Genomic DNA, 26,921 nt, shown 5'->3' on the forward strand with positions numbered 1-26,921 from the left:
TACAGCATGTACTGACTCTATTGGAGCGCAGTGGGGAATTTACAGAAAATGGTCAGTGCTGCTATTAGGAGCACCTTTATGAGGGGATACATTTACTGTCATTCATTAGTGTTGTGGCAAGTCTAAATCTGAGGTTTGAAGAGTTCTGTACAGGTAGAACATCCATGTTACAGTATGTGATGGCATTAGAACTGACTCTATGGAGCGTAGTGGGGAATGTACAGAAAATGGTCCACACTGTTATTTTGAGGGGTACCTCCTATACCGACATACATTCATGTTGTGGCAAGGTTGAATCTGGGGTTTTATGTGAAGGCTTAAAGATCTTCTTCTGTGCAACAATAGTGTCCATATTACAGTATGTAATGAGATCAGTACTGACTCTATGGAGCGCAGTGGGGAATGCACAGAATTTGGTCTTGAGTTGTCTTGAGTTGTCTTGAGTATGTTCTGTGTTTTGACTGCACTCAAGTGCTCTATTTATTGGATAATGTGCGCTTTTTACAAGAGGATTTCTAATTGACTAATACTATAGGTTTGCAAAGAGGACTTGTTTTTTGTGTAGGATACTGTACTTTATTGCAATTCATTGTTCAGAGTATTGGATACAGTATATTCTGTGGCTGAAATGATTTGGTGATTATAAAGGGAGTCTAAAGGACACGGGGAACATGTTCTTGAGTACTTTATAAGCTTTTTTGATATTCCAGCTGGTATGATAGATGTCAGCCAAATACTTATGTGTCCCACCACAATCGTTCCCATACACAGCTCGGCCTAGTGTGCATGTGTCTTGAGATGGAAGTAATCCAGTGTTGCACTCCTCTGAGGGAACCAATCCATGCCCCACATACATTAGGTGGTCGGCCATACTTGCCTATGTGGAGGGCCCCTGCAGCTCCAGTAACAGCTCTCTCTCATTGTCACTGATGATGCATTCATTCTGCATGTGACGTCTGCCTCCTGAGGCTAGGGAGTAGCTTAGTGCTCACATGCCGAATTATTGTACCTACCTACCAATGATACCAGAAGTACTGGAGAATATAGAGCTGCTACTGGAGATGTCAGGCCACCCGCAGAAGGTCAGTATGTGTTTTGTCTCAATTTGAACAAAGTTTTTTATGTGCATGCTTAGTTTTTAACTTGCTTTACATATGGAATTCCTCTGTACATAAGGTAAACCTGTAATTCACCGGGAAAATGTGACATTTTTTTACACTTTGTCTGTGAACTATTTGTATATTTGATTGGCGTGATCCGTACGTTCCCTCTTTGCATAGTGTTTTCCACTATCCACAATACTCCTCTTGTCTCTATAAAAGTTAATATCCACCCGAGCGATTGTAATGTGCAGGATTTGCCTAGGTGCACCTGCCCACAAGCAAAATGTCACTGGCAGAAGTTGACAAAAAGCGGGTTGGCATCTCGTTGGCGGCAGACGCACACATCCGCTTAGTGTGGTTGGTGTTTGCTGAGACAACGGTCGGGGCAGAGGTTTGCGCTTGAGAAGAAACCCTGGTATTCTTCCAGGAGGAGCGTGTGTGTAAAGAAGGGGAGGTTAGGCTTGTTCTAGCAGACATTGCTGTTTGGTTTGGCTCGGGCCTAGTTCCTGCTTCTGGCTTCCCTCCACACTTCACGACTTCACCTCACGCATCTCCAGACGACATCCTCTCCGCGTTTCCTCATCCTGGTCCCTGCGCTCTGTCCATTCAATGAGCAGATCGATGCATCCGCACCAGTCCTGTCCTCTCGTACTTAACCCTTCACTGCACACAACCTGCCTACAAACCATTATTTACATAGTCGCAGCTTATACAGTGACCCCCTCGTCCACCGGAGCTTACAATCTAAAGTCTTGACCTTTTCAACTCCGGTGTTGACAGATCCTGTCGGCCGGTTAATTTAATACTCCTAGTTTCCTTCTGGTGGTGAACGGGTTATGGCACCTCTCACCGAGCTCCCCATCAGCTGCAGTTTCCATCATGTAATCTGGTTTTAGCAATCATTTCCTGGAGCAATTCCAGCCAGAGCTCAGTCTGGAACAAAAATCCCTTGGAAATAGCCCACGGATCAGGCTTACAAGGCTGAAAGCTTCTGGGGCCTCTGTTCTCCCGGCAAAGCCAGCAGTGGGACTGTTTGACTTGATCTTATGCAGATTATTGGGGATGAGTACATTACAGTGATTATGATATGTAAGAGGAGGCATTAACTAATACTATATGAATGCAGCGTCCTCAGTATGTGATGTTATTCTACACTGCCCCATAAAGTTTCCTAATTCAGGGTTTTGGCACATTTCCTGATAAGTGAGGTGTTGTCATGCTGTGAGTGACCGCTGCACCCATGTGAGAGCTGCTTTATTCACAGATTTGGCTTGACACCCCTGCTCTATAACATGCTGCCTGCAGATAGGACACGGTGTACAATCTGCTTAGCTCTGCCTGCTCTTAACATGCTGCCTGCAGATAGGACACTTTGTGCAATCTCCTTAGCTCTTCCTGCTCTTAAAATGCTGCCTGCAGATAGGACACTATGTACAATCTGCTCAGCTCCTCCTACTCTATAACATGCTGCCTGCATATAGGACACTATGTACAATCTGCTCAGCTCCTCCTGCTCTATAACATGCTGCTTGCAGATAGGACACTTCGAACAATCTGCTCAGCTCCTCCTGCTCTATAACATGCTGCCTGCAGATAGGACACTTTGTACAATGTGCTCAGCTCCTACTGCTTTATAACATGCTGCCTGCAGATAGGACACTATGTACAATCTGCTCAGCTCCTCCTGCTCTATAACATGCTGCCTGCAGATAGGACACTATGTACAATCTGCTCAGCTCCTCCTGCTCTATAACATGCTGCTTGCAGATAGGACACTTTGAACAATCTGCTTAGCTCTGCCTGCTCTTAACATGCTGCCTGCAGATAGGACACTTTGTGCAATCTCCTTAGCTCTTCCTGCTCTTAACATGCTGCCTGCAGATAGGACACTATGTACAATCTGCTCAGCTCCTCCTGGTCTATAACATGCTGCCTGCAGATAGGACACTATGTACAATCTGCTCAGCTCCTCCTGCTCTATAACATGCTGCCTGCAGATAGAACACTATGTACAATCTGCTCAGCTCCTCCTGCTCTATAACATGCTGCTTGCACATAGGACACTTTGTACAGTTTGCTCAGCTCCTCCTGCTCTATAACATGCCGCCTGCAGATAGTATTTCATATACATTATATGCAATAACACGTGCATTGTGTTCCTCTAACCACCACCATCATTTTGGTTATCCAGAGTATTGTAGATCCTGTGTGTATTTACCTGATCACTATCTCCGCTTGCTTCTGTCTTGGACTTTCAGACATTTATTCTGAGCGCTCATAGCTGTATCCGGCTGTCGCTGGGGCTCTGTAGTGGATGTTACTGCTGTTATCTGATGGGCGAGTGACAGATACATTCTTTTCCCTGTATATTGCATTGTATTTTCACATCTCTAAAATCTTCCCTCGGATATATATTAGAGCAGCGTTCATCACCTGTGCACAGGGTAGGTGAGGACTATCACTTGGATCCCCTATTATCACTAGAATGGGGCTCTTCAGCCCAAACACATGCACCTGCCCCCCTATTAATCTAGCATTAATGGCTGAGCGCTTTCCGTCCCAGACTGTAACCAGAACAGCAGGGTCTATACTTCACCCCCACTTTTTTGTCAGATGCCCTTCTATAGTGGTGAAATTAGCAGTAAGTGGAGCTCAGGACTTCTATTCAGACTCTAACTTCTATGTATGTTGGATAAGTTTTACTATGTTTTTAAAGGAAATCTATACCATCACCCAATCTATACATATTGCTTCTACATGTTATGAGCCAAACATACCTTGAGAATGCTGTAGCTACACTGATGCAGTTTAATCCCTGATCGGAGTGGTTTTGCTGATAAAACAATTATAAAATTATGATAATGAGGCTCTGTCGCTCCTGTGGCTGCCCCGGCAATTCTCCTCTTACCCTAATTATGCTCTGCTCCAGCCTTGTCCTGCCCAGCATAAACCAAGAACACTGTATTCACTGTGTTGTCCCTGACAGGCAGAAGTAATCAATCATTGCACCATACCCCAGCTGCTATGTACGAGTCATCCCGCTCAGGTTGATTAGTCCTGTCTGGACAGTTTAGGCAGCTCTTTTATGTACGGCAGCCAGCCAGCACCCAACTTTCCCAAGGTCCTGAATTTTATAATTGTTTTTTGAGCAAAACAATTATACAAGGGATTAAACAAGATATGTTAATGCATCAGTGTAGCTACAGCATTCTCAAGGTATGTTTTATTCACCATACATAAAAACAAATGGTAACAAAAATTAAGGTGTAGCTTACTTTTTGACAAACTTTGTATATATCGGTAATATAGTATGTGAAACTAAGGAGTCCTATTAAGGAGCTACTATCTGACTTTATATTCAGCATTTCTAGTAATTTTTTCCTGTCCAGGCTCCACCTATAATCCTCGGCTCTCCTAGTCCCGGTGGAGGTAGACCTGCTGCCATGATGTCTCCTATATACCATATATATAGGGAATAGAGGAGAGTCGTCTTCATGAGCCATGTTGCAGATCAAAGGTTTTAATCCCTTATCATTTGGATAAACTGGAAAGCCTCAGCGGGGTCTAATAGAACTTTATAGAGCAATACTGAGCTGTATTGATGTGAATAAAGCACTTGGGGTGAGATAGCAAACGACTATTTAGTTCAAGTAGCCTTTGTCTATATCTGTGTCTCTATTCTTGTGAATCCAAGTCCAGTCCGTCTTGTTCTACTAAGATGGATTTAGCAGAATGTAAATGTAATAAAGAAGGGGGTGTTGAGTTAGAAAGAGTAAATATTTATATACTGTATATATATATATGATATATTACAGCTATTCACTTTCTATAGGTTTACACAAAGTTAGTGATGATGTAATACGTGTGCCCTATGCTTTCCCCTCTCTGCTGTTGTACTTGGCACCTTTCTGTATGTTGATATTTGGACAGTATTGGATGGAGCTTGTACATTTTTACCATCTCACAGATCTATAAATGATATCCTTTCTCTCCGCAGCAAAAGACTCCATCCGAGTCGTTTGTACGGGAGAAGAGGTCTAGTTCCCAACCGTACGCCGGCCGCCCCATCCAGTTGGATAAGATCTTGCTCTCCAAGGTCAAAGTGCCTCACACGTTTGTTATCCACTCCTACACCCGACCCACGGTGTGCCAGTTCTGTAAGAAGCTGCTAAAAGGTCTCTTCCGCCAAGGGCTGCAGTGCAAGGACTGCAAATTCAATTGTCACAAGCGATGTGCTACTAAAGTGCCTCACAACTGCCTTGGGGAGGTGGCCATGAATGGAGGTACGTATGGCATGTGGTTAGTATTAACCCACCCCCTCAGGTAGGAGAGGAAATGTCCTTTCTAAAATTCATTTTTTTTATGTGAAATATCGCTTGTTTACCTATAAAATTCTCCTCAAAAGTCTGGTGAAAATGAGCAGAGATGGGTCATATTTTACCTGAGAGGAGTCAAGGTTAGTGTCACTTCAGATGCCCATATCTTTGGTTCTATAGAAAGTTAAACCATGCTGCTGGTGTCATATTAAAGATAAGAATCTCATCTTTCAGATCATAATCGGACATACAGACCGTTAAACACCTAGTTAGAAATTTGAGCTCCAGTTATTTGAGCTATTCCTCTATTTATCTGGCCCTAGATTGCAGAATTTCAAGTCTGATGCGATGTGAAAGAAGAGATTTGTATCTTTAATATGGAAACCAACGCATGGTTCGAGGTGCTATAGAACTGAAGATAGGGGCGACAGAGTGCACACTCCCCCTGCAGTCTTTATACTTTACTCATCTCATGCAAATACGACTCTTCTCTGCTCATTTTCACATTACTTTTCTTTTTTTTACTTTACATATGCAAGATTTCACATAAGATTAATTTTAGAACATACCCTACCTGAGAGAACTTGTAGCTTAATGGTGAAAAATATTGTGACCGGTTCCCATTTTCAGAAATTAGTCCTGCAAAGGGTTATTCTGTTTTTTCAGGTTGTCTACAACTTGGGGTTAGTCACATTCAACCATTGGGACCTTGACTGAACCCAATGGAGTGTTTCCTTGTACTCCATTAATTTGCAATGGGAATACCAATGTAATGTTTTCTCATCTCCCATGGATAACGGATACCTGGAAATAACTAGAATATCCCCTTAACTGAAGTCTAATTTATTGATTTTGTCCTGTAGACTTGCTGAGTCCCGGAGCAGAGTCTGACGTGGTCATGGAAGAGGGAAGCGACTATGAAAATGATCCGAGCAGCAGACTATTGGACGACACGGATGAGCCCCACACTCCGGATTCCGATAGTATGATGACCACCTACCGAAACGAGAACGGAGACATGCAAGACGCTGACACGGATCAGGACGCGTCCGATCGTATGATCAGGTTTGTTATATGACATGGATGCAGAATACCGAGACAAGGTTTCTGAACGGAGACAGGTTTTTTTTGGGTCCATACGTAGTGATTCTGTCATAGTCTTTTTGGTAGGGTTTTTTGTTTTAGGACTTACCAGTATTGTGTATGATATATAAAAGGATCCCTCCCGTATATTGGATCACCACAGATATACCAAATCCTATACCCAATATATTATATTAACACTCATTTATGGTCGCCGTTTCAATTCTCAAGTTGTCTTGTGTGATTTGTCTCAATTTTAGCCCATCCGCCAGTAATAACATTCCCTTGATGAGAGTGGTTCAGTCTGTCAAGCACACAAAGCGGAAAAGCAGTAGTGTAATGAAGGAAGGGTGGATGGTGCATTATACCAGCAAAGATACCATGGTAAGCAATGCCCGCCGACACTGTGCATTCCTATATGTTGGTTACTTTCCAAGCTCCAGTACAAAGTAATTCATTAAAGGGTATGGCCATTCCCCACACACTTGCACATTCATTACAAAAGACATGAAGTAAAGTGGTCAGCCCCTCTAAGAAGTTTGTGAAGTGTTCATGTTTCTTTAAACAGGTTTTCTGGTTTTTATATATTGTGAGCTGCAACAACTCATCTCGGCCACTACACAGAAGATGGAGCTGTTCTCTGATCTGTGTTCATTTTGTACCTTTTGATTGTACTATTGATTAGTGTGACTTTTACTTGTTGTATCCCCACTGATCTTATACCGAGGACCTATTCAAATGTAAATAATTTATTACTTTTTTTTTGTGCAATGATTTTAACATTTTCTCTCCACTTGCAGAGGAAAAGGCATTACTGGAGACTGGACAGCAAGTGTATAACCTTATTTCAGAACGATACTGGAAGCAAATACTACAAGGTAAAAGGGAAGATTTTGCTCACAATTCTTCAAAATTTTTTTGTGTGTGATTTTTCTATATCACCAGTTAGCAAATGGCTAATGTGATTGGTCAATATATTATGTCATAAAGCTCCACCTTCAAGAATTTGTTCTCCCCTTTAAAAAGAAGAAAAATATTTAGGCCCCTTTCAGATGGCCGTATTACAGATGTACGGATGGCAGCTAGCATATGGCCACCTTAGGAGTGCATTGTGCACGGTACATTGTGCACGGATGAGCACACTCTTGTCACCCTACCGTGCCGTTGCCAGAAAAAGGATGTACTGTCCTCTATCTTTCGCCATACATATGGCTTGGCAGGACGTCTGCCTATAGAGAAGGGAGGGGTGAGGAGCGCTCACCCCTCCACCTCTCCAGCTGAGCATATACTGCACCTTGGTCCCAGCCTGGTGTTGTATACGTTCACGTCAAAGCAACCTTCCAACAACTTAACACATTATTTAATGGAGAACTGTGAAGAGGATAAATTATACAACCCTATTGATTTAAACATAAAATAACACGTTGTTTTTCAGGGTCTAAATTGTGGATAATTAGTTTTTATAAAACTTTTGATCTAGTATCTTATGTTACTGTGTGTCAGTGGGTTGGGTCTTTGTGGGTTTGGATGTTGAGCGCAATGCCAATCTCTGAAATAAGGAGGCCTAAGGCATGTCCTTTGTGATTGGCTATTCTCAGAGAGGCGGGCTTAGCTGCAAAGCAGTATGATTGGCTTCTGTTTACTCCGCCTCTACAAAGAAAGCCAATCACAGCCAGGGTAGTGATTAGTGGAGGTCTCAGCGATCACTACTGCTCAAAACTTGTTTTGATTATTGGTTTTACCTAAATTATATTATTACATTACACTCTCTTTCTATACCTATATCTAATATTTGCATTGACTTTATGTTTTTTTTTTATATTGCCAGGAAATCCCCCTTTCTGAGATTCTCTGCCTGGAACCTGCTAAAACCCTGTCCCTGCTCCCCCCTGGTGCTAACCCCCATTGCTTTGAGATCACCACTGCCAATATTGTCTACTACGTGGGGGAAAGCCTGTCCCAGCCGATCATACCTGAAATTACAAATAATGTGGGTGTGAACACTGGCGTGGGCATGGAAGTGGCCCGGATGTGGGAAATAGCCATACAGCACGCCCTGATGCCAGTCAATCCCAAAGGAGCCAATGGAGGAAGCAGCCAACACAGTATGTCCATGTTCATACTATATACAATATTATACTTTCATGTTAAAGGACATCTACCACTAGGATGAAAGACTGTCTACTAATTAGCCTGAGGGGCTCCAGGCTCCATTAACACCTTTGGAGCCTGGAGCCCCTCAGGCTCATTTGCATACAGTCTTTTATCCTGGCGGTAGATGCCCTTTAATTCATCAGCCGGTAAGAGTCCTAGAGATATTCACACTCTGTGCTCAATAATTAGTCTGTGGCTGATAGACTCGTGGATCTGTGGCTTGTTGGAAGTCACAGGGCTGATAACTAGCAAGCGAGGCGCCTCTGTGTCCATCTTTATCCCTGTCTACTACTCATTTGATGCATGATGATCAATATATGCTCCACTGAATACGTTATTTCATTGCAGGGGACGTCTCCATGAGTATTTCTGTGTCCAACTGTGAGGTGCAGGAGAATGTGGTACGTATGCATCTATGTGTGAACTCTGCTCTAGAACATCTTTTCCAATTTTGAGAAAATTTTTCCCCGACTTTTTATATATTAAGCGCTCTATTTGCTCAGGTTCTTCCTTTACCGGATAGCTAAAACTAGTAATGTCGGACGAGGATGCATGTGAATGGGGGCAGTCATGGGGAATAGCTGTCAGCCTGAATATTGTATAGATGTATTCTTGCTGTGGTGTAACTAGCTGACAACAAAGTAAAGTTTTGTTCTTGTTTCCTCTTCACAGGACATCAGTTCAGTGTACCAGATTTTCCCAGATGAGGTTCTTGGGTCAGGCCAATTTGGCATTGTATATGGAGGTATGATCCATGCAGGCTTTCTATTCATTACAATATATCATAATCTATGAGAATTCTCAATCCTGCAACATTTTATCGTAGGTAAGCATCGGAAGACGGGCCGAGATGTGGCTATTAAAATAATCGATAAATTGCGGTTTCCGACCAAACAGGAGAGCCAGCTGCGGAACGAAGTCGCCATTTTACAGGTATCAAAAATCATGTTCCTTATAGCAGTGATATCACAACTAGTGCTCTCCAGTTATGTTGTGTAAAGGGATTATACCAACTATTTAAGTTATCTCCTATACTCAAGATCTGTGCGGAAGTGACACCCATAATAACGAGAACAGGACCCCCAAAAATCCAGAGACTTGGGGTCCCATTCTCACTATGATGGAGCTGTAGGTCAAACCAGGGACACTTACTCATAGACCCAGGCACTGTGACTGTGGTAATCTTCTTATATTTTTATCCATGGCCTCCTTCCTTTCTAAAATCAACTTTTTAAAATTATGCCAATGAGCCAGAAGGGCTCTGGGGGTGCATAACCAGAGCCCTTCCATACTGTAGCTTCATAAGGTTTTACACTGTATCACCCCTCCCCCTGCTCCCTGAGCACTTACCTTCTGCCTGCAGTAATATCACACAGTGGGTATGGGAAATGCTCCTGCACAGTGTAAAAGCCTGTGAAGCTACAGGACGGAGGGCACAACACTGGCTGAAGCTTTAAATGGTGAAAAAATAGTTTTGGTGTAAATAGTTATGTTGGTGACTCTAACTTGCTAAATACAAAGTATGCGACACATAGACATTTAGAGATACAATAAAACACTACAGAATGTAATAGCACAGCCCTTTTCTAGCAGTGTCTGATATTACACTGCATATAAAATCAGAATCAAACCCTTTAATTTATTTTAATATTTCTCTACAACATCACAGGATGTGATGATACAATGTGCAGGTGTGTAGGATGATATAGAGCAATAGTGTAGCGTCACTCATATGAAGCAGCGCACTGCATAGTTGGGAATCGGTAGTTGCCTTTTAAGCAGGATGGAAAACACATGAAGATTTCTGAGTTTTCAGCATGGGTTACCCTCTACATACAAGGGGCTGCTTAGTAATTGTATGCTGCAGCTTGTAACTCTAGCCACTTCCTTGCATATAAACCACAAAACCATAAACCGCGGGGTGTGAGCAGCACTGTGCACTCCAGTAGCCGATCACCGACACATCCCTTTTGTGTACACTTCCCGTTTTTGTAAATTCCTGAAGATGCACATTTTCACATTTTACCCTCAAGTTTAGAGGGGAAGGAGTCACTTCTGTCGCCTCGTATCTTTGGTTCTATAGCACCTAGAAACATGGTGTCATATTAAAGATAAGAATCCGATCTTTCAAATCAGGTTTATGGTTCTGTGATCTACAGAAACGGAGATACAGGCCTTTAATTTATAAAAAAAAAAGTGGGAATTGGATCTGTATCTGCCGTTCGCAATTCCAACCATGACTTAAACTGGTTCTGTAGCTCCTAGAACCACAAGTGTGATGTGATCTGAAGAATGAGATTCTAATCTTTATTATGACACTAGAATCATTTTACTAGGTGCTATAGAAGCAAAGATAGAGGTGTCAGAAGTGACTCCTCCTCCATCCTCTTTAACTCATCTCAGGCAAAATATGACTCTTCTCTGCTCTTTTTCACATGACTTTAGAGGAGTTTTTTTTATAGGTAAAAAGGTGAGTTTTCACATTAAATAATGAGGGGGATTAGTAGTTTAACATTAGGATCTGGTAACGTGTTCCTGCGGATTCTATACCCACAGTGTAAATCGTTTTATGCTGCATAGTATTTTCCCCCCCGGATGTGAGTGCAGTTTGTATAAATCCTGTGATAAGCGTGATCACAGCTAATAAACCTTAATAAAATCCTGTTCACACATGCACATTGATGCGTCATCCAGTCTCTACAGAACTAATGTAGATCTCATACATTCACACAGACTTTGACCTCCTATGTCCCACCACATCAGGAAGGCTCCTGCTCCGGCCAGTTGTCTTACGGCCAGTGAAGGACACAGAGAAAATTCACATGTTTTTCACTTTTATTTGCAACTTGAGACAAAATTGAATCGAAATATAGGAGGAAAATCGGAAATATTTTATTTATGAACACTCATCTGTCAATTTCCTCATGTCTAGGAGGAATAACGGAGGATCGGTGCAATACAATTTAAAAAAAAAGGAGACTTCAGAATTGATATTTTATGGGGTGTAAGAATATTTAGTAAAACATCAGTAATATGGGGGCAGCCCTCAGTAAAATTGTGCTTTCCACGGAGTGCATGATAAAGCCCATGTTTAACCTTTTCTTTGTATTCATGAAGTCTTATAGCAGAAGAAAGAGCGATGCGCCGCGCCGCTCCGTATTTTCCATTTGGGTCGGACATCTGAGGAGGCCAACAATGGCGGATTGTCCGTGGATAATGAGCGGCTCCCACACCTGCCTGGGGACATGTGATAGCCTCATTAGCTGCACAATACTCCCTCATTCATTCTTAATGGATGTTTGCACCTGCATCGTTGTCCAAATGTAATTATGTCGCAACTCTGGTTCTGTCCGGGCTCCTCCACGATCGTCATTTACATCGCACGTGGCCTTGTTACAATGTAACGCTGCTCATCTGTAACTGTACTGGTAACCAAACCTAACACTGGAATCTGATTGGAGTAGCTCTATGATACGTGTAGTCATTGTTCCCTTTACGAAATTTGCTCTTCAAGGGATTGGCCACTTTCTGCAAAATAATTGATGTTGTTTATTCAATGAAAAGTTCTATAATTTTCCAATATACTTTCTGTATCAATTCCTCACAGGTTTCTAGAGCTCTGCTTGCTGTCCTTCTAAAGGAAGCTTCAGGTGCACGGCTTGTAATATCCCTGGTCATGGGATGTCACACAGGTGCACGGCTCGTTATATCCCTGGTCATGTGATGTCACACAGGTGCACGGCTCGTTATATCCCTGGTGCTGTGATGTCACACAGGGGCACGGCTCGTTATATCCCTGGTCCTGTGATGTCACACAGGTGCACGGCTCGTTATATCCCTGGTCATGTGATGTCACACAGGTGCACGGCTCATTATATCCCCGGTCATGTGATGTCACATAGGTGCATGGCTCGTTTTATCCCTGTTCTTGTGATGTCACACAGGTGCATGGCTCGTTTTATCCCTGTTCTTGTGATGTCACACAGGTGCATGGCTCGTTTTATCCCTGTTCTTGTGATGTCACACAGGTGCATGGCTCGTTATATCCCTGGTCCTGTAATGTCACACAGGTGCACGGCTCGTTATATCCCTGGAGAGTAATCAGAGCTGTGTGATATAAAGAGGTGTGCACCTGTGTGACATCACATGATCAGGGATATAACGAGCCGTGCACCTGTGTAACATCCCATGACCATGGATATAAGGAGCCGTGCACCTGTGTGACATCACATGACCATGGATATAACGAGCCGTGCACCTGTGTGACATCACATGACCATGGATATAACGAGCCGTGCACCTGTGTGACATCACAGGACCAGGGACTAGTGTTCATCTAGAGAAAGTAAACAATGAGACATCCTATTGATTGACAGCAAGCAGAGATCTAGAAAACCATGAAGAATTGATATGGAAAGTATATTCGAAGGTGGGGGAAAAAAATGGACAACCCCTTTAAGTAGTTGTGAAAATATTATAGAATTTGGCAATTCCCTTATTGCATGCATGAGCCAGACCCTCCCACTCTCATCAGGAGACCCCTGTGTAGTAATATCTTGATACAGTTTATACAAGAGGTTTGTAATCCAGATCATCCCTTTAAAGTTGTGTAATGATGTGATGTAAGACGTCACCTTGTGCTGTGATACATGAAATGTGCAATTTCCTCCCGGGTTCTCTACCTCCTTGTAAGGTTCCATCTTCCGCATTGTACTTGCCTCATTGTATCGTTAACCCTTTGCTTCATAACAGGTTTGTATACTTGTTAATGCAACCTGGAAAACAAAAGCCTAAAGTTTTGATGGCAAGTTAAGACTTAAAAGGAATCTACCAGTAGTTGCAAGCTGCAGACAATATTCGGTATTAGTCCTTGTGATCTGTGTACCTTTGTGTATGTTTTTAGTAGCAGCAGGACTGTGAAATATGGATTTATATTCCAGGGTTGTATAAGGATTTGTAGCACTTTGGTGCATGGGATCTTTTTACTGTACTGCTGCAAGGCTCCTCCCCCTGCTATAGTAGGTTTATGTTTAAATTAAACAGCAGGGGCTGTGCTGTGAGATCTCACTCACCAGTGCATCTTAGTCCAGCTGCAATCCTGGAATGTAAAATTTTTCAGTCCCACTGCTGCTACTGACACCACACACAAAGATTCAATTACACAGATCTACTTGATCATATACCTAACACTGCAGCTTAGTATTGTCAAAACTTCTGGTAGATTCCTTTAAGGTACTCCAGCTCATCTCCCTCACCACTATCCCCCTCCCTCCCACCTGCTGTAATTTCACACAGTGGGAGGAGGAAGTGCTCATGCACAGTGTAACAGCCTATGAATCTAAAGCACAGAGGGGCTCTGGTGTCACTAACAAAGCCCTTCTGGCTCATTAGCAGGATTGTAAAGGTTGATGTTAGAAGGATGGAGGCCATGGATAACAAAAATAAGATTATTACCACAGTCACAGTGCCTGGATCTATGTGTAATGTCCCTGGTTTATCATGATGGATTTTGATGGTAATTTTCCTTGGAGGGAACAAGGGATGGGCCATGTAAAATATAACATGTCTGATCAGCCCTGTCCTTTTTGTATGGACATTTGGGGGATGCAAAGAAGCACAATGACTTATATGTATCTTGTCTGCAGAACCTCCATCACCTGGGGGTGGTGAACCTGGAGTGTATGTTCGAGACCCCAGAGCGAGTGTTTGTGGTGATGGAGAAGCTGCACGGGGATATGCTGGAGATGATCCTCTCCAGCGAAAAGGGAAGGTTACCCGAGCGCATCACCAAATTTCTGGTTACGCAGGTGAGTAGCAGTACTGTGTGCCGTATATAGTAGGACTCTGAGGTATATAGGGAACACTCACCCCCATTTGATGTATTTCAGATCTTAGTAGCTCTGCGACACCTTCACTTCAAAAATATTGTCCACTGTGACCTGAAACCGGAGAATGTGCTGCTGGCATCCGCCGAGCCCTTTCCTCAGGTAACGAACAAGAGCCGTATACCCGTGTATGTGATGAAAGAGCCGTATACCCGTGTATATAATGAAAGGATTGTATACCCGTGTATATAATGAAAGGATTGTATACCCGTGTATATAATGAAAGGATTGTATACCCGTGTATGTGATGAAAGGGCCGTGTATACCCGTGTATATAATGAAAGGATTGTATACCCGTGTATATGATGAAAGGGCCGTATACCCGTGTATATAATTAAAGGGCCGTGTATAGCGGTGTATATGATGAAAGGGCCGTGTATAGCGGTGTATATGATGAAAGGGCCGTGTATAGAGGTGTATATGATGAAAGGGCCGTGTATAGCGGTGTATATGATGAAAGGGCCGTGTATACCCCTGTATATGATGAAAGGGCCGTGTATAGCGGTGTATATAATGAAAGGGCCGTGTATAGCGGTGTATATAATGAAAGGGCCGTGTATAGCGGTGTATATGATGAAAGGGCCGTGTATAGCGGTGTATATAATGAAAGGGCCGTGTATACCCCTGTATATGATGAAAGGGCCGTGTATAGCGGTGTATATGATGAAAGGGCCGTGTATAGCGGTGTATATGATGAAAGGGCCGTGTATAGCGGTGTATATGATGAAAGGGCCGTGTATAGCGGTGTATATGATGAAAGGGCCGTGTATAGCGGTGTATATGATGAAAGGGCTGTGTATACCCGTGTATATGATGAAAGGGCCGTGTATAGCGGTGTATATGATGAAAGGGCCGTGTATAGCGGTGTATATGATGAAAGGGCCGTGTATAGCGGTGTATATGATGAAAGGGCCGTGTATAGCGGTGTATATGATGAAAGGGCCGTGTATAGCGGTGTATATGATGAAAGGGCCGTGTATAGCGGTGTATATGATGAAAGGGCCGTGTATAGCGGTGTATATGATGAAAGGGCCGTGTATAGCGGTGTATATGATGAAAGGGCCGTGTATAGCGGTGTATATGATGAAAGGGCCGTGTATAGCGGTGTATATGATGAAAGGGCCGTGTATAGCGGTGTATATGATGAAAGGGCCGTGTATAGCGGTGTATATGATGAAAGGGCCGTGTATAGCGGTGTATATGATGAAAGGGCCGTGTATAGCGGTGTATATGATGAAAGGGCCGTGTATACCCCTGTATATGATGAAAGAGCCGTGTATAGCGGTGTATATGATGAAAGGGCCGTGTATAGCGGTGTATATGATGAAAGGGCCGTGTATAGCGGTGTATATGATGAAAGGGCCGTGTATAGCAGTGTATATGATGAAAGGGCCGTGTATAGCAGTGTATATGATGAAAGGGCCGTGTGTACCGGTGTATATGATGAAAGGGCCGTGTATAGCGGTGTATATGATGAAAGGGCCGTGTGTACCGGTGTATATGATGAAAGGGCCGTGTATAGCAGTGTATATGATGAAAGGGCCGTGTATAGCAGTGTATATGATGAAAGGGCCGTGTGTACCGGTGTATATGATGAAAGGGCCGTGTATAGCGGTGTATATGATGAAAGGGCCGTGTGTACCGGTGTATATGATGAAAGAGCCGTGTATAGCGGTGTATATAATGAAAGGGCCGTGTATACCCCTGTATATGATGAAAGGGCCGTGTATAGCGGTGTATATGATGAAAGGGCCGTGTATAGCGGTGTATATGATGAAAGGGCCGTGTATAGCAGTGTATATGATGAAAGGGCCGTGTATACCGGTGTATATGATGAAAGGGCCGTGTATAGCGGTGTATATGATGAAAGGGCCGTGTATAGCGGTGTATATGATGAAAGGGCCGTGTGTACCGGTGTATATGATGAAAGGGCCGTGTATAGCGGTGTATATGATGAAAGGGCCGTGTATAGCGGTGTATATGATGAAAGGGCCGTGTATACCCCTGTATATGATGAAAGGGCCGTGTATAGCTGTGTATATGATGAAAGGCCCGTGTATACCCCTGTATATGATGAAAGGGCCGTGTATAGCGGTGTATATGATGAAAGGGCCGTGTATACCCCTGTATATGATGAAAGGGCCGTGTATAGCGGTGTATATGATGAAAGGGCCGTGTATAGCGGTGTATATGAGGAAAGGGCCGTGTATAGCGGTGTATATGATGAAAGGGCCGTGTATAGCGGTGTATATGATGAAAGGGCCGTGTATAGCGGTGTATATGATGAAAGGGCCGTGTATAGCGGTGTATATGATGAAAGGGCCGTGTATAGCGGTGTATATGATGAAAGGGCCGTGTATAGCGGTGTATATGATGAAAGGGCCGTGTATAGCGGTGTATATGATGAAAGGGCCGTGTATAGCGGTGTATATGATGAAAGGGCCGTGTATAGCGGTGTATATGATGAAAGGGCCGTGTATAGCGGTGTATATGATGAAAGGGCCGTGTATAGCGGTGTATATGATGAAAGGGCCGTGTGTACCGGTGTATATGATGAAAGGGCCGTGTATAGCGGTGTATATGATGAAAGGGCCGTGTATAGCGGTGTATATGATGAAAGGGCCGTGTATACCCCTGTATATGATGAAAGGGCCGTGTATAGCTGTGTATATGATGAAAGGCCCGTGTATACCCCTGTATATGATGAAAGGGCCGTGTATAGCGGTGTATATGATGAAAGGGCCGTGTATACCCCTGTATATGATGAAAGGGCCGTGTATAGCGGTGTATATGATGAAAGGGCCGTGTATAGCGGTGTATATGAGGAAAGGGCCGTGTATAGCGGTGTATATGATGAAAGGGCCGTGTATAGCGGTGTATATGATGAAAGGGCCGTGTATAGCGGTGTATATGATGAAAGGGCCGTGTATAGCGGTGTATATGATGAAAGGGCCGTGTATAGCGGTGTATATGATGAAAGGGCCGTGTATAGCGGTGTATATGATGAAAGGGCCGTGTATAGCGGTGTATATGATGAAAGGGCCGTGTATAGCGGTGTATATGAGGAAAGGGCCGTGTATAGCGGTGTATATGATGAAAGGGCCGTGTATAGCGGTGTATATGATGAAAGGGCCGTGTATAGCGGTGTATATGATGAAAGGGCCGTGTATAGCGGTGTATATGATGAAAGGGCCGTGTATAGCGGTGTATATGATGAAAGGGCCGTGTATAGCGGTGTATATGATGAAAGGGCCGTGTATAGCGGTGTATATGATGAAAGGGCCGTGTATAGCGGTGTATATGATGAAAGGGCCGTGTATAGCGGTGTATATGATGAAAGGGCCGTGTATAGCGGTGTATATGATGAAAGGGCCGTGTATAGCGGTGTATATGATGAAAGGGCCGTGTATAGCGGTGTATATGATGAAAGGGCCGTGTATAGCGGTGTATATGATGAAAGGGCCGTGTATATGATGAAAGGGCCGTGTGTACCGGTGTATATGATGAAAGGGCCGTGTATAGCGGTGTATATGATGAAAGGGCCGTGTATAGCGGTGTATATGATGAAAGGGCCGTGTATACCCCTGTATATGATGAAAGGGCCGTGTATAGCTGTGTATATGATGAAAGGCCCGTGTATACCCCTGTATATGATGAAAGGGCCGTGTATAGCGGTGTATATGATGAAAGGGCCGTGTATACCCCTGTATATGATGAAAGGGCCGTGTATAGCGGTGTATATGATGAAAGGGCCGTGTATAGCGGTGTATATGAGGAAAGGGCCGTGTATAGCGGTGTATATGATGAAAGGGCCGTGTATAGCGGTGTATATGAGGAAAGGGCCGTGTATAGCGGTGTATATGATGAAAGGGCCGCGTATACCGGTGTATATGATGAAAGGGCCGCGTATACCGGTGTATATGATGAAAGGGCCGTGTATACCGGTGTATATGATGAAAGGGCCGTGTATACCCCTGTATATGATGAAAGGGCCGTGTATAGCGGTGTATATGATGAAAGGGCCGTGTATAGCGGTGTATATGATGAAAGGGCCGTGTATAGCGGTGTATATGATGAAAGGGCCGTGTATACCCGTGTATATGATGAAAGGGCCGTGTATAGCGGTGTATATGATGAAAGGGCCGTGTATACCGGTGTATATGATGAAAGGGCCGTGTATAGCGGTGTATATGATGAAAGGGCCGTGTATAGCGGTGTATATGATGAAAGGGCCGTGTATAGCCGTGTATATAATGAAAGGGCCGTGTATACCCCTGTATATGATGAAAGGGCCGTGTATACCGGTGTATATGATGAAAGGGCCGTGTATAGCCGTGTATATAATGAAAGGGCCGTGTATACCCCTGTATATGATGAAAGGGCCGTGTATACCGGTGTATATGATGAAAGGGCCGTGTATAGCGGTGTATATGATGAAAGGGCCGTGTATAGCGGTGTATATGATGAAAGGGCCGTGTATAGCAGTGTATATGATGAAAGGGCCGTGTATACCCTTGTATATGATGAAAGGGCCGTGTATAGCGGTGTATATGATGAAAGGGCCGTGTATAGCGGTGTATATGATGAAAGGGCCGTGTATAGCAGTGTATATGATGAAAGGGCCGTGTATACCCCTGTATATGATGAAAGGGCCGTGTATAGCGGTGTATATGATGAAAGGGCCGTGTATAGCGGTGTATATGATGAAAGGGCCGTGTATAGCGGTGTATATGATGAAAGGGTCGTGTATAGCGGTGTATATGATGAAAGGGCCGTGTATAGCGGTGTATATGATGAAAGGGTCGTGTATAGCGGTGTATATGATGAAAGGGCCGTGTATAGCGGTGTATATGATGAAAGGGCCGTGTATAGCGGTGTATATGATGAAAGGGCCGTGTATAGCTGTGTATATGATGAAAGGGCCGTGTATAGCGGTGTATATGATGAAAGGGCCGTGTATACCGGTGTATATGATGAAAGGGCCGTGTATACCGGTGTATATGATGAAAGGGCCGTGTATAGCGGTGTATATGATGAAAGGGCCGTGTATAGCGGTGTATATGATGAAAGGGCCGTGTATACCTGTATATATGATGAAAGGGCCGTGTATAGCGGTGTATATGATGAAAGGGCCGTGTATAGCGGTGTATATGATGAAAGGGCCGTGTATAGCGGTGTATATGATGAAAGGGCCGTGTATAGCGGTGTATATGATGAAAGGGCCGTGTATACCTGTATATATGATGAAAGGGCCGTGTATAGCGGTGTATATGATGAAAGGGCCGTGTATAGAGGTGTATATGATGAAAGGGCAGTGTATAGCGGTGTATATGATGAAAGGGCAGTGTATAGCGGTGTATATGATGAAAGGGCAGTGTATAGCGGTGTATATGATGAAAGGGCCGTGTATAGCGGTGTATATGATGAAAGGGCCGTGTATAGCGGTGTATATGATGAAAGGGCCGTGTATACCTGTATATATGATGAAAGGGCCGTGTATAGCGGTGTATATGATGAAAGGGCCGTGTATAGCGGTGTATATGATGAAAGGGCCGTGTATAGCGGTGTATATGATGAAAGGGCCGTGTATAGCGGTGTATATGATGAAAGGGCCGTGTATAGCGGTGTATATGATGAAAGGGCCGTGTATAGCGGTGTATATGATGAAAGGGCCGTGTATAGCGGTGTATATGATGAAAGGGCCGTGTATAGCGGTGTATATGATGAAAGGGCCGTGTATAGCGGTGTATATGATGAAAGGGCCGTGTATAGCGGTGTATATGATGAAAGGGCCGTGTATAGCGGTGTATATGATGAAAGGGCCGTGTATAGCGGTGTATATGATGAAAGGGCCGTGTATAGCGGTGTATATGATGAAAGGGCCGTGTATAGCGGTGTATATGATGAAAGGGCCGTGTATAGCGGTGTATATGATGAAAGGGCCGTGTATAGCGGTGTATATGATGAAAGGGCCGTGTATAGCGGTGTATATGATGAAAGGGCCGTGTATAGCGGTGTATATGATGAAAGGGCCGTGTATAGCGGTGTATATGATGAAAGGGCCGTGTATAGCGGTGTATATGATGAAAGGGCCGTGTATAGCGGTGTATATGATGAAAGGGCCGTGTATAGCGGTGTATATGATGAAAGGGCCGTGTATAGCGGTGTATATGATGAAAGGGCCGTGTATACCCCTGTATATGATGAAAGGGCCGTGTATAGCGGTGTATATGATGAAAGGGCCGTGTATAGCGGTGTATATGATGAAAGGGCCGTGTATAGCGGTGTATATGATGAAAGGGCCGTGTATACCCCTGTATATGATGAAAGGGCCGTGTATAGCGGTGTATATGATGAAAGGGCCGTGTATAGCGGTGTATATGATGAAAGGGCCGTGTATAGCGGTGTATATGATGAAAGGGCCGTGTATAGCGGTGTATATGATGAAAGGGCCGTGTATAGCGGTGTATATGATGAAAGGGCCGTGTATAGCGGTGTATATGATGAAAGGGCCGTGTATAGCGGTGTATATGATGAAAGGGCCGTGTATAGCGGTGTATATGATGAAAGGGCCGTGTATAGCGGTGTATATGATGAAAGGGCCGTGTATAGCGGTGTATATGATGAAAGGGCCGTGTATACCCCTGTATATGATGAAAGGGCCGTGTATAGCGGTGTATATGATGAAAGGGCCGTGTATAGCGGTGTATATGATGAAAGGGCCGTGTATAGCGGTGTATATGATGAAAGGGCCGTGTATAGCGGTGTATATGATGAAAGGGCCGTGTATAGCGGTGTATATGATGAAAGGGCCGTGTATAGCGGTGTATATGATGAAAGGGCCGTGTATACCCGTGTATATGATGAAAGGGCCGTGTATAGCGGTGTATATGATGAAAGGGCCGTGTATAGCGGTGTATATGATGAAAGGGCCGTGTATAGCGGTGTATATGATGAAAGGAGCACTAGTGGTAATTATAGATGGATGGAAGGATCTCTCCTGCTTCCCCCGCTCTGTGATCTGTATACAGCCTCCATATATAACACAAGTGGCTTTCAGAGGTTGAGGCTTAGTCTCACATGAATGATTACTCGGCCCTTCAAGCACAGTACAGAGATATCTGCTCTTAACCCTGTCATTCCATGTCCAAACCTATTCTTAGGATAGGCGATAAATTTGAGATTTGGGGGTCTAACACCCATTCCTGCCACCGCCCGCTGCCTAAATGTTTTGCTGTTCCATGCAAGCCCCTTACTAACCCTCTACATTACAGGTGAAGCTTTGTGATTTTGGATTTGCACGTATCATTGGAGAGAAGTCTTTTCGACGCTCGGTTGTGGGGACCCCCGCCTACCTGGCTCCTGAGGTGTTAAGGAATCGGGGTTACAATCGCTCGCTGGACATGTGGTCTGTAGGGGTGATCATATATGTCAGCCTGAGTGGGACTTTTCCTTTTAATGAGGACGAGGACATTCACGATCAAATCCAGAACGCAGCCTTCATGTATCCCCCACATCCCTGGAGGGAGACGTCTTCTGATGGTAAGTGCCCCTGTATACTATAGTGCGGCTACACACCCGGAGGGCGGGATCAATGTCTTATCACAATGATATGCAAATGACCCATTAAACAGCAGTAGTGAGTTCTGCTTCCAGAATCCTGACTACAAGGTATGGAAAGGACAATTTTATGTTGTCCCCTTAAAGACAGACCTGATATTTTGGGCTTCTACCTATTGGTTTTCTTCCTTTACATCTCCTATCCTTAGGATCGATCATGGAAATTAGAATGGTTGGGGGTATCGCCATTTATCAGCTCTTTAACCGGTTAAGGACCGGGCCCTTTCCTGTTTTTTCATTTCCATTTTTCACTCACCACCTTCAAAAATCTATAACTTTTTTATTTTTACACGTAAAGAGCTGTGTGAGGGGTTTGTTTTCTGCGTAACAGATTGCACTTCATAGTGATGGTATTGAATATTCCATGCCTTGTACTGGGAAGCAGGAAAAAAATTCCTAATGCAGTGAAAATGGTGAAAAAACGCATTTGCGCCATTTTCTTGTGGGCTTGGATATTACGGCTTTCACTGAGCGCCCCAAATGACATGTCTACTTTATTCTTTGGGTTGGTTCGATTACAGGGATACCAAATTTGTATAGGTTTTATAATGTTTTCATGCATTTACAAAAATTAAAACCACCTGTACAAAAAATGTTTTTTTTTATTTTGGCATCTTCGGGCGCTAATAACTTTTTTATACTTTGGTGTACGGAGCTGTGGGTGGTGTCATTTTATGCGACATTTGATAATATTTTCAATGATATCATTTTTCGGACTGTACGACCTTTTGATCACTTTTTATAGATTTTTTTTATATTTTTCAAAATGGCAAAAAAATGCCATTTTCGACTTTGGGCGCTATTTTCCGTTACGGAGTTAAACGCAGTGAAAAACTGTTACTATATTTTGATAGATCGGACATTTTCGGACGCGGCGATACCTAATGTGTTTATAAATTTTACTGTTTATTTATATTTATGTCAGTTCCAGAGGATTTTTGAATTTGAATTTTTAGGGTTTTTTATTAAATTTTTTTTTTTTTTACTTTTTTTAATTTTTCTTTTTACTATTTTTCAGACTCCCTAGGGTACTTTAACCCTAGGTTGTCTGATCGATCCTTTCATATACTGCCACAATATAGTATGGCAGTATATGATGATTTTCCTCCTCATTCATTACAATGTGCTATCAGCACATTGTAATGAAGGGGTTAAAACAAAATAGCCTCGGGTCTTCGGAAGACCCGAGGCTACCATCGAGACAGATCGCTGCTCCCTGATGACGTCACAGGGAAGCGACAATCCTAGGCAAGATGGCAACGCCCATGCGCCGCTATCTTTTTGAGACTGCAGGCAGCTTTGCCTGCAGCCATCGCTGTGATAACACCCGCGATCGGTGCTGGCACCCGACCGCCGTCGTTAATACACGGCAGGCGGTCGCGAACCAGTTAAAGCAGGTTGTACCACACCAGGAGAATAAGAGGCCCAGGCGACTAGTGTGATATATACATGAGTAGTCGGCAGTCATGGTGGAGTCAGCAGAGGCAGCACTGCCGCTCCGGTCAGGTTTTCGACCTCAGTGTGCTATAGCTAGTCAGTCCTGTCATAAGAGACTGATAAATGGGGAAACTTCTAATCATGACAGACCGGCTGTAATGGGAAAGAGGTGCAAGAGGCTCATCTACATCCCAATACCTGTGCTATGTCTACACGTGTGTATCTGAGGAACATAATCACAGGTTTTCCACAAATTTTCAACAAATAAAGCCGCTTTGCAAAGCTTTAGGAATACTGGAAACCGTATAATGATGTAAGGTTATAATTGCTCTCATGTTTTGTCTTGTTTTAGCCATTGACCTCATTAACAATCTCCTACAAGTGAAGATGAGGAAGCGTTACAGTGTGGACAAGACCCTCAACCACCCCTGGTTACAGGTGGGGACTCTAAAGTAGTCTTTTTTAATATATATACCTGGAAAACCTCTTTAAAGCACAATTTTTAAAGAAGGTTTTCCAACTATGACAAGTGATGGGGAAAACGCATCCAACTTCCTTTGTGTAGTGCATTGCAGTGTCCCCTTAGGTCTCATTATTTGGACCCTCACAATAATTTTGTGTATACAGCTGCTCTCCTATGACGGACGTCAGGCCTCTCCATACAGTGACATAGGAGAGGTGTCCACATGTTTTCAGTAATGAGCACACGGCCCCCGACCCGTGAGAAGTCTACAGGATATGCACATATTGGGGCAGATTTACTTACCCGGTCCATTCGCGATCCAGCGGCGCGTTCTCTGCGGTGGGTTCGGGTCCGGCCGGGATTCACTAAGGTAGTTCCTCCGACGTCCACCACGTGGCGCTGCTGCGCTGAAGTTCCCCGGAATGCACTGAATTCACCGGCCTATTCCTGGCGAAGGTGAGCGCCAGTCCCGCGACACTTTTTTTTTTTTTTTAATGAGGCGGGTTTTCGTTTGGCCACGATTTCCGTCGCGTGCATGCCGGCACTGATGCGCCACAATCCGTTCGCGTGCGCCAAAATCCCAGGGCAATACAGGGAAAATCTGCGCAAATCGGAAATATTCGGGTAACACGTCGGGAAAACGCGAATCGGGCCCTTAGTAAATGACCCCCAATGTCCCAAAATCTGAAATATTCGGGTAACACGTCGGGAAAACGCGAATCGGGCCCTTAGTAAATGACCCCCAATGTCCCAAAACTGGTGTCTCTATGTCTCTAAAACTGGTGGTTTAGAGATCTGCAGCTCCGACAGGCAGAAGGGTTTACCAGTGCAATTACAATATGGGTGACCCAATTTGGGGATTGTATTTGCCCTGGTCAGCCCCTTTAATTGACAGTACAACTTGTAGGTATTTTATAATTTTATTTTGCTTTCTTACACCAGGATTACCAGACTTGGCTTGATCTGCGGGAACTCGAGTGCAAGATTGGGGAACGCTACATAACCCATGAAAGCGACGACCACCGCTGGGTGATGTATTCTGGGGATCACGGCCTTCAATACCCTCCTCATCTATTGCCGCCACCTTGTAATGAAACAGAAGACGCAGAAATGAGGGCCCTGGGGGAGAGAGTCAGCATCCTCTGACACGCCACGCTTCACGTTTGTTCCCCTGCTAAAAGAGACAAAAACCATAGGGAACGGATTTTCGGTGTTGAATGTACAATGTTCATCGCTCTGGTTGTGTGGTCATCACTCCACAAGTCTTTATGATACCTCTGGGCTGTATCCCTCACACAAAGTCCATACCCGAAGAGCCTAATGAAGACACTCCATCGGAGCAGTGTAGAAGGGGCCCCCCCGTAATATGTCCCAAGGACAGACGGATTATTTTGGGAGACAGATTGTGCATTGTAGGAGCCATTCCAATTTAGTTTATTATTCTGCATTACATTTTCTCTGCTTATTTCAGGAGGGCTGATCTGTTCCATTATATTACATACGTACGGTGCGTTCTATGCGTATGTACGTACATTCGTAGACTCACACATGTCATGGATATGTAGTCTTTTATGAGGGAGGTCAAAAAGGGAAGCAGTCCTGCTATTCAGCGGCAGGCAACAAAGCTGCAGTCTCCTATAATTACTCCATGATGTGTTGCAGGCACCACAGGCAGCGCAGGGGTTAATCCGCTTGGTCACGACTGTCTTTTATTCCTGTTTTTTTTTTTTTTAGTGTTTGTGTGTCCAGAGGAAACCGTGCTGGTTTTTATTTAATTCGTAGCCTGGAGGATGACCTGAAAGTTTATTTGTGCAAGGTCAGGGGTCAGCAGATCACAGGAAGTGCCCAATGATAGCCCGGAGCGGGGCGCAGCACCCAGCGCTGACCATGCATGTATCAAGGCTCTGTGTGTGCGGGGCACAGACGTCATTTCTACTAATATGTATTCACCAAGGACCAATGCTCTCGTTCTGGGCAGTTAAATGAGGTTTCCCTTCCCCCCCACCCCAAAGCTTTGCCTCACTTAAGCCCCTGATTTGGTTTTGTTCTCAATTTTGCTTTAATTGTATTAAAAAAGTTACTAATATTTTTTCTAAAGGTCAAATACAGTGTATTTAGCAAGTTTTTCTCAGTATGTTCCATATTATACTCCTCTGGCAGATTTTAGACTATATTCTTACATTTCTATCCTGAATAAAACCAAAATACTGTGTTACTACTCCCTGTGCTTTCCCTGGCGAGCGGTTTTTTGGGGGGGTTTATGTACGTGTTTCGTGTCATGTCTGCTTAAAGCGGTAGAATCTAGTTTATCACACAAACACACACGACCTCAATAATAAAAGCCAGACTTGGACTACAGGTTAATCAAAATATAATTAATTTTGATTAAACTTAGTAAAATTATATTTTGATTAAGCTTTTTTTTTTTTTTTTTTTTTTTTAATGTAGGTTGTATAATTATTGTCAGGTAAACTCTCAGGAGGAGTATTGTACACTCTCTCCTGTCTTGCTGACATATATTCACATCAAAGTCTGAATTTCTGTTCAGCCATACTTTTTTCAAAGTGATGGACACCACGAAGGAATATGGCGGGACCTATTGTATGTCATAGCGGTCCGATGGGTCCAGGTATTCTCCAGCGTGTGATGGCTCCAGCTCTGTTTTTATTTTTCTATTGCTGCAACCAAAGAAGGACAACAAAGGAGTGAACCAGGACTAACTGTCATCTATCACTCTGTAGCTTATCATCATGGGCAGCTGCATGGAGGACATTATAGAGCAGTATGGTGACCAGGATCCCTGGTGGCTGTAGCTTACCATGAGAAGCAGCCGTATGGAGGACATTATAGAGCAGTTTGG

At 43.9% G+C, this 26,921-nt stretch overlaps 1 protein-coding gene across 1 annotated transcript in view; it reads left to right on the plus strand.

Annotated features, from left to right (window-relative positions):
* The window catches only part of PRKD1 (protein kinase D1), an 88,773-nt gene extending 62,494 nt beyond the window's left edge, over nt 1-26,279 (plus strand). Inside the window, exons 5-17 of the mRNA XM_072115410.1 lie at nt 5,101-5,386; nt 6,283-6,484; nt 6,763-6,886; nt 7,303-7,380; nt 8,331-8,607; nt 9,005-9,057; nt 9,329-9,401; nt 9,483-9,589; nt 14,302-14,463; nt 14,545-14,643; nt 21,816-22,083; nt 23,951-24,036; nt 25,004-26,279. Coding sequence (XP_071971511.1) covers nt 5,101-5,386; nt 6,283-6,484; nt 6,763-6,886; nt 7,303-7,380; nt 8,331-8,607; nt 9,005-9,057; nt 9,329-9,401; nt 9,483-9,589; nt 14,302-14,463; nt 14,545-14,643; nt 21,816-22,083; nt 23,951-24,036; nt 25,004-25,207 — 2,019 coding nt within the window. The 3' untranslated portion in view covers nt 25,208-26,279. The remainder of the gene's footprint in view (nt 1-5,100; nt 5,387-6,282; nt 6,485-6,762; nt 6,887-7,302; nt 7,381-8,330; nt 8,608-9,004; nt 9,058-9,328; nt 9,402-9,482; nt 9,590-14,301; nt 14,464-14,544; nt 14,644-21,815; nt 22,084-23,950; nt 24,037-25,003) is intronic.
* The last annotated feature ends 642 nt before the right edge of the window (nt 26,280-26,921 follow it).

The sequence above is a fragment of the Engystomops pustulosus genome, chromosome 7 (assembly GCF_040894005.1).
Source record: "Engystomops pustulosus chromosome 7, aEngPut4.maternal, whole genome shotgun sequence".
In the NCBI taxonomy this organism is placed as follows: domain Eukaryota; kingdom Metazoa; phylum Chordata; class Amphibia; order Anura; family Leptodactylidae; genus Engystomops; species Engystomops pustulosus.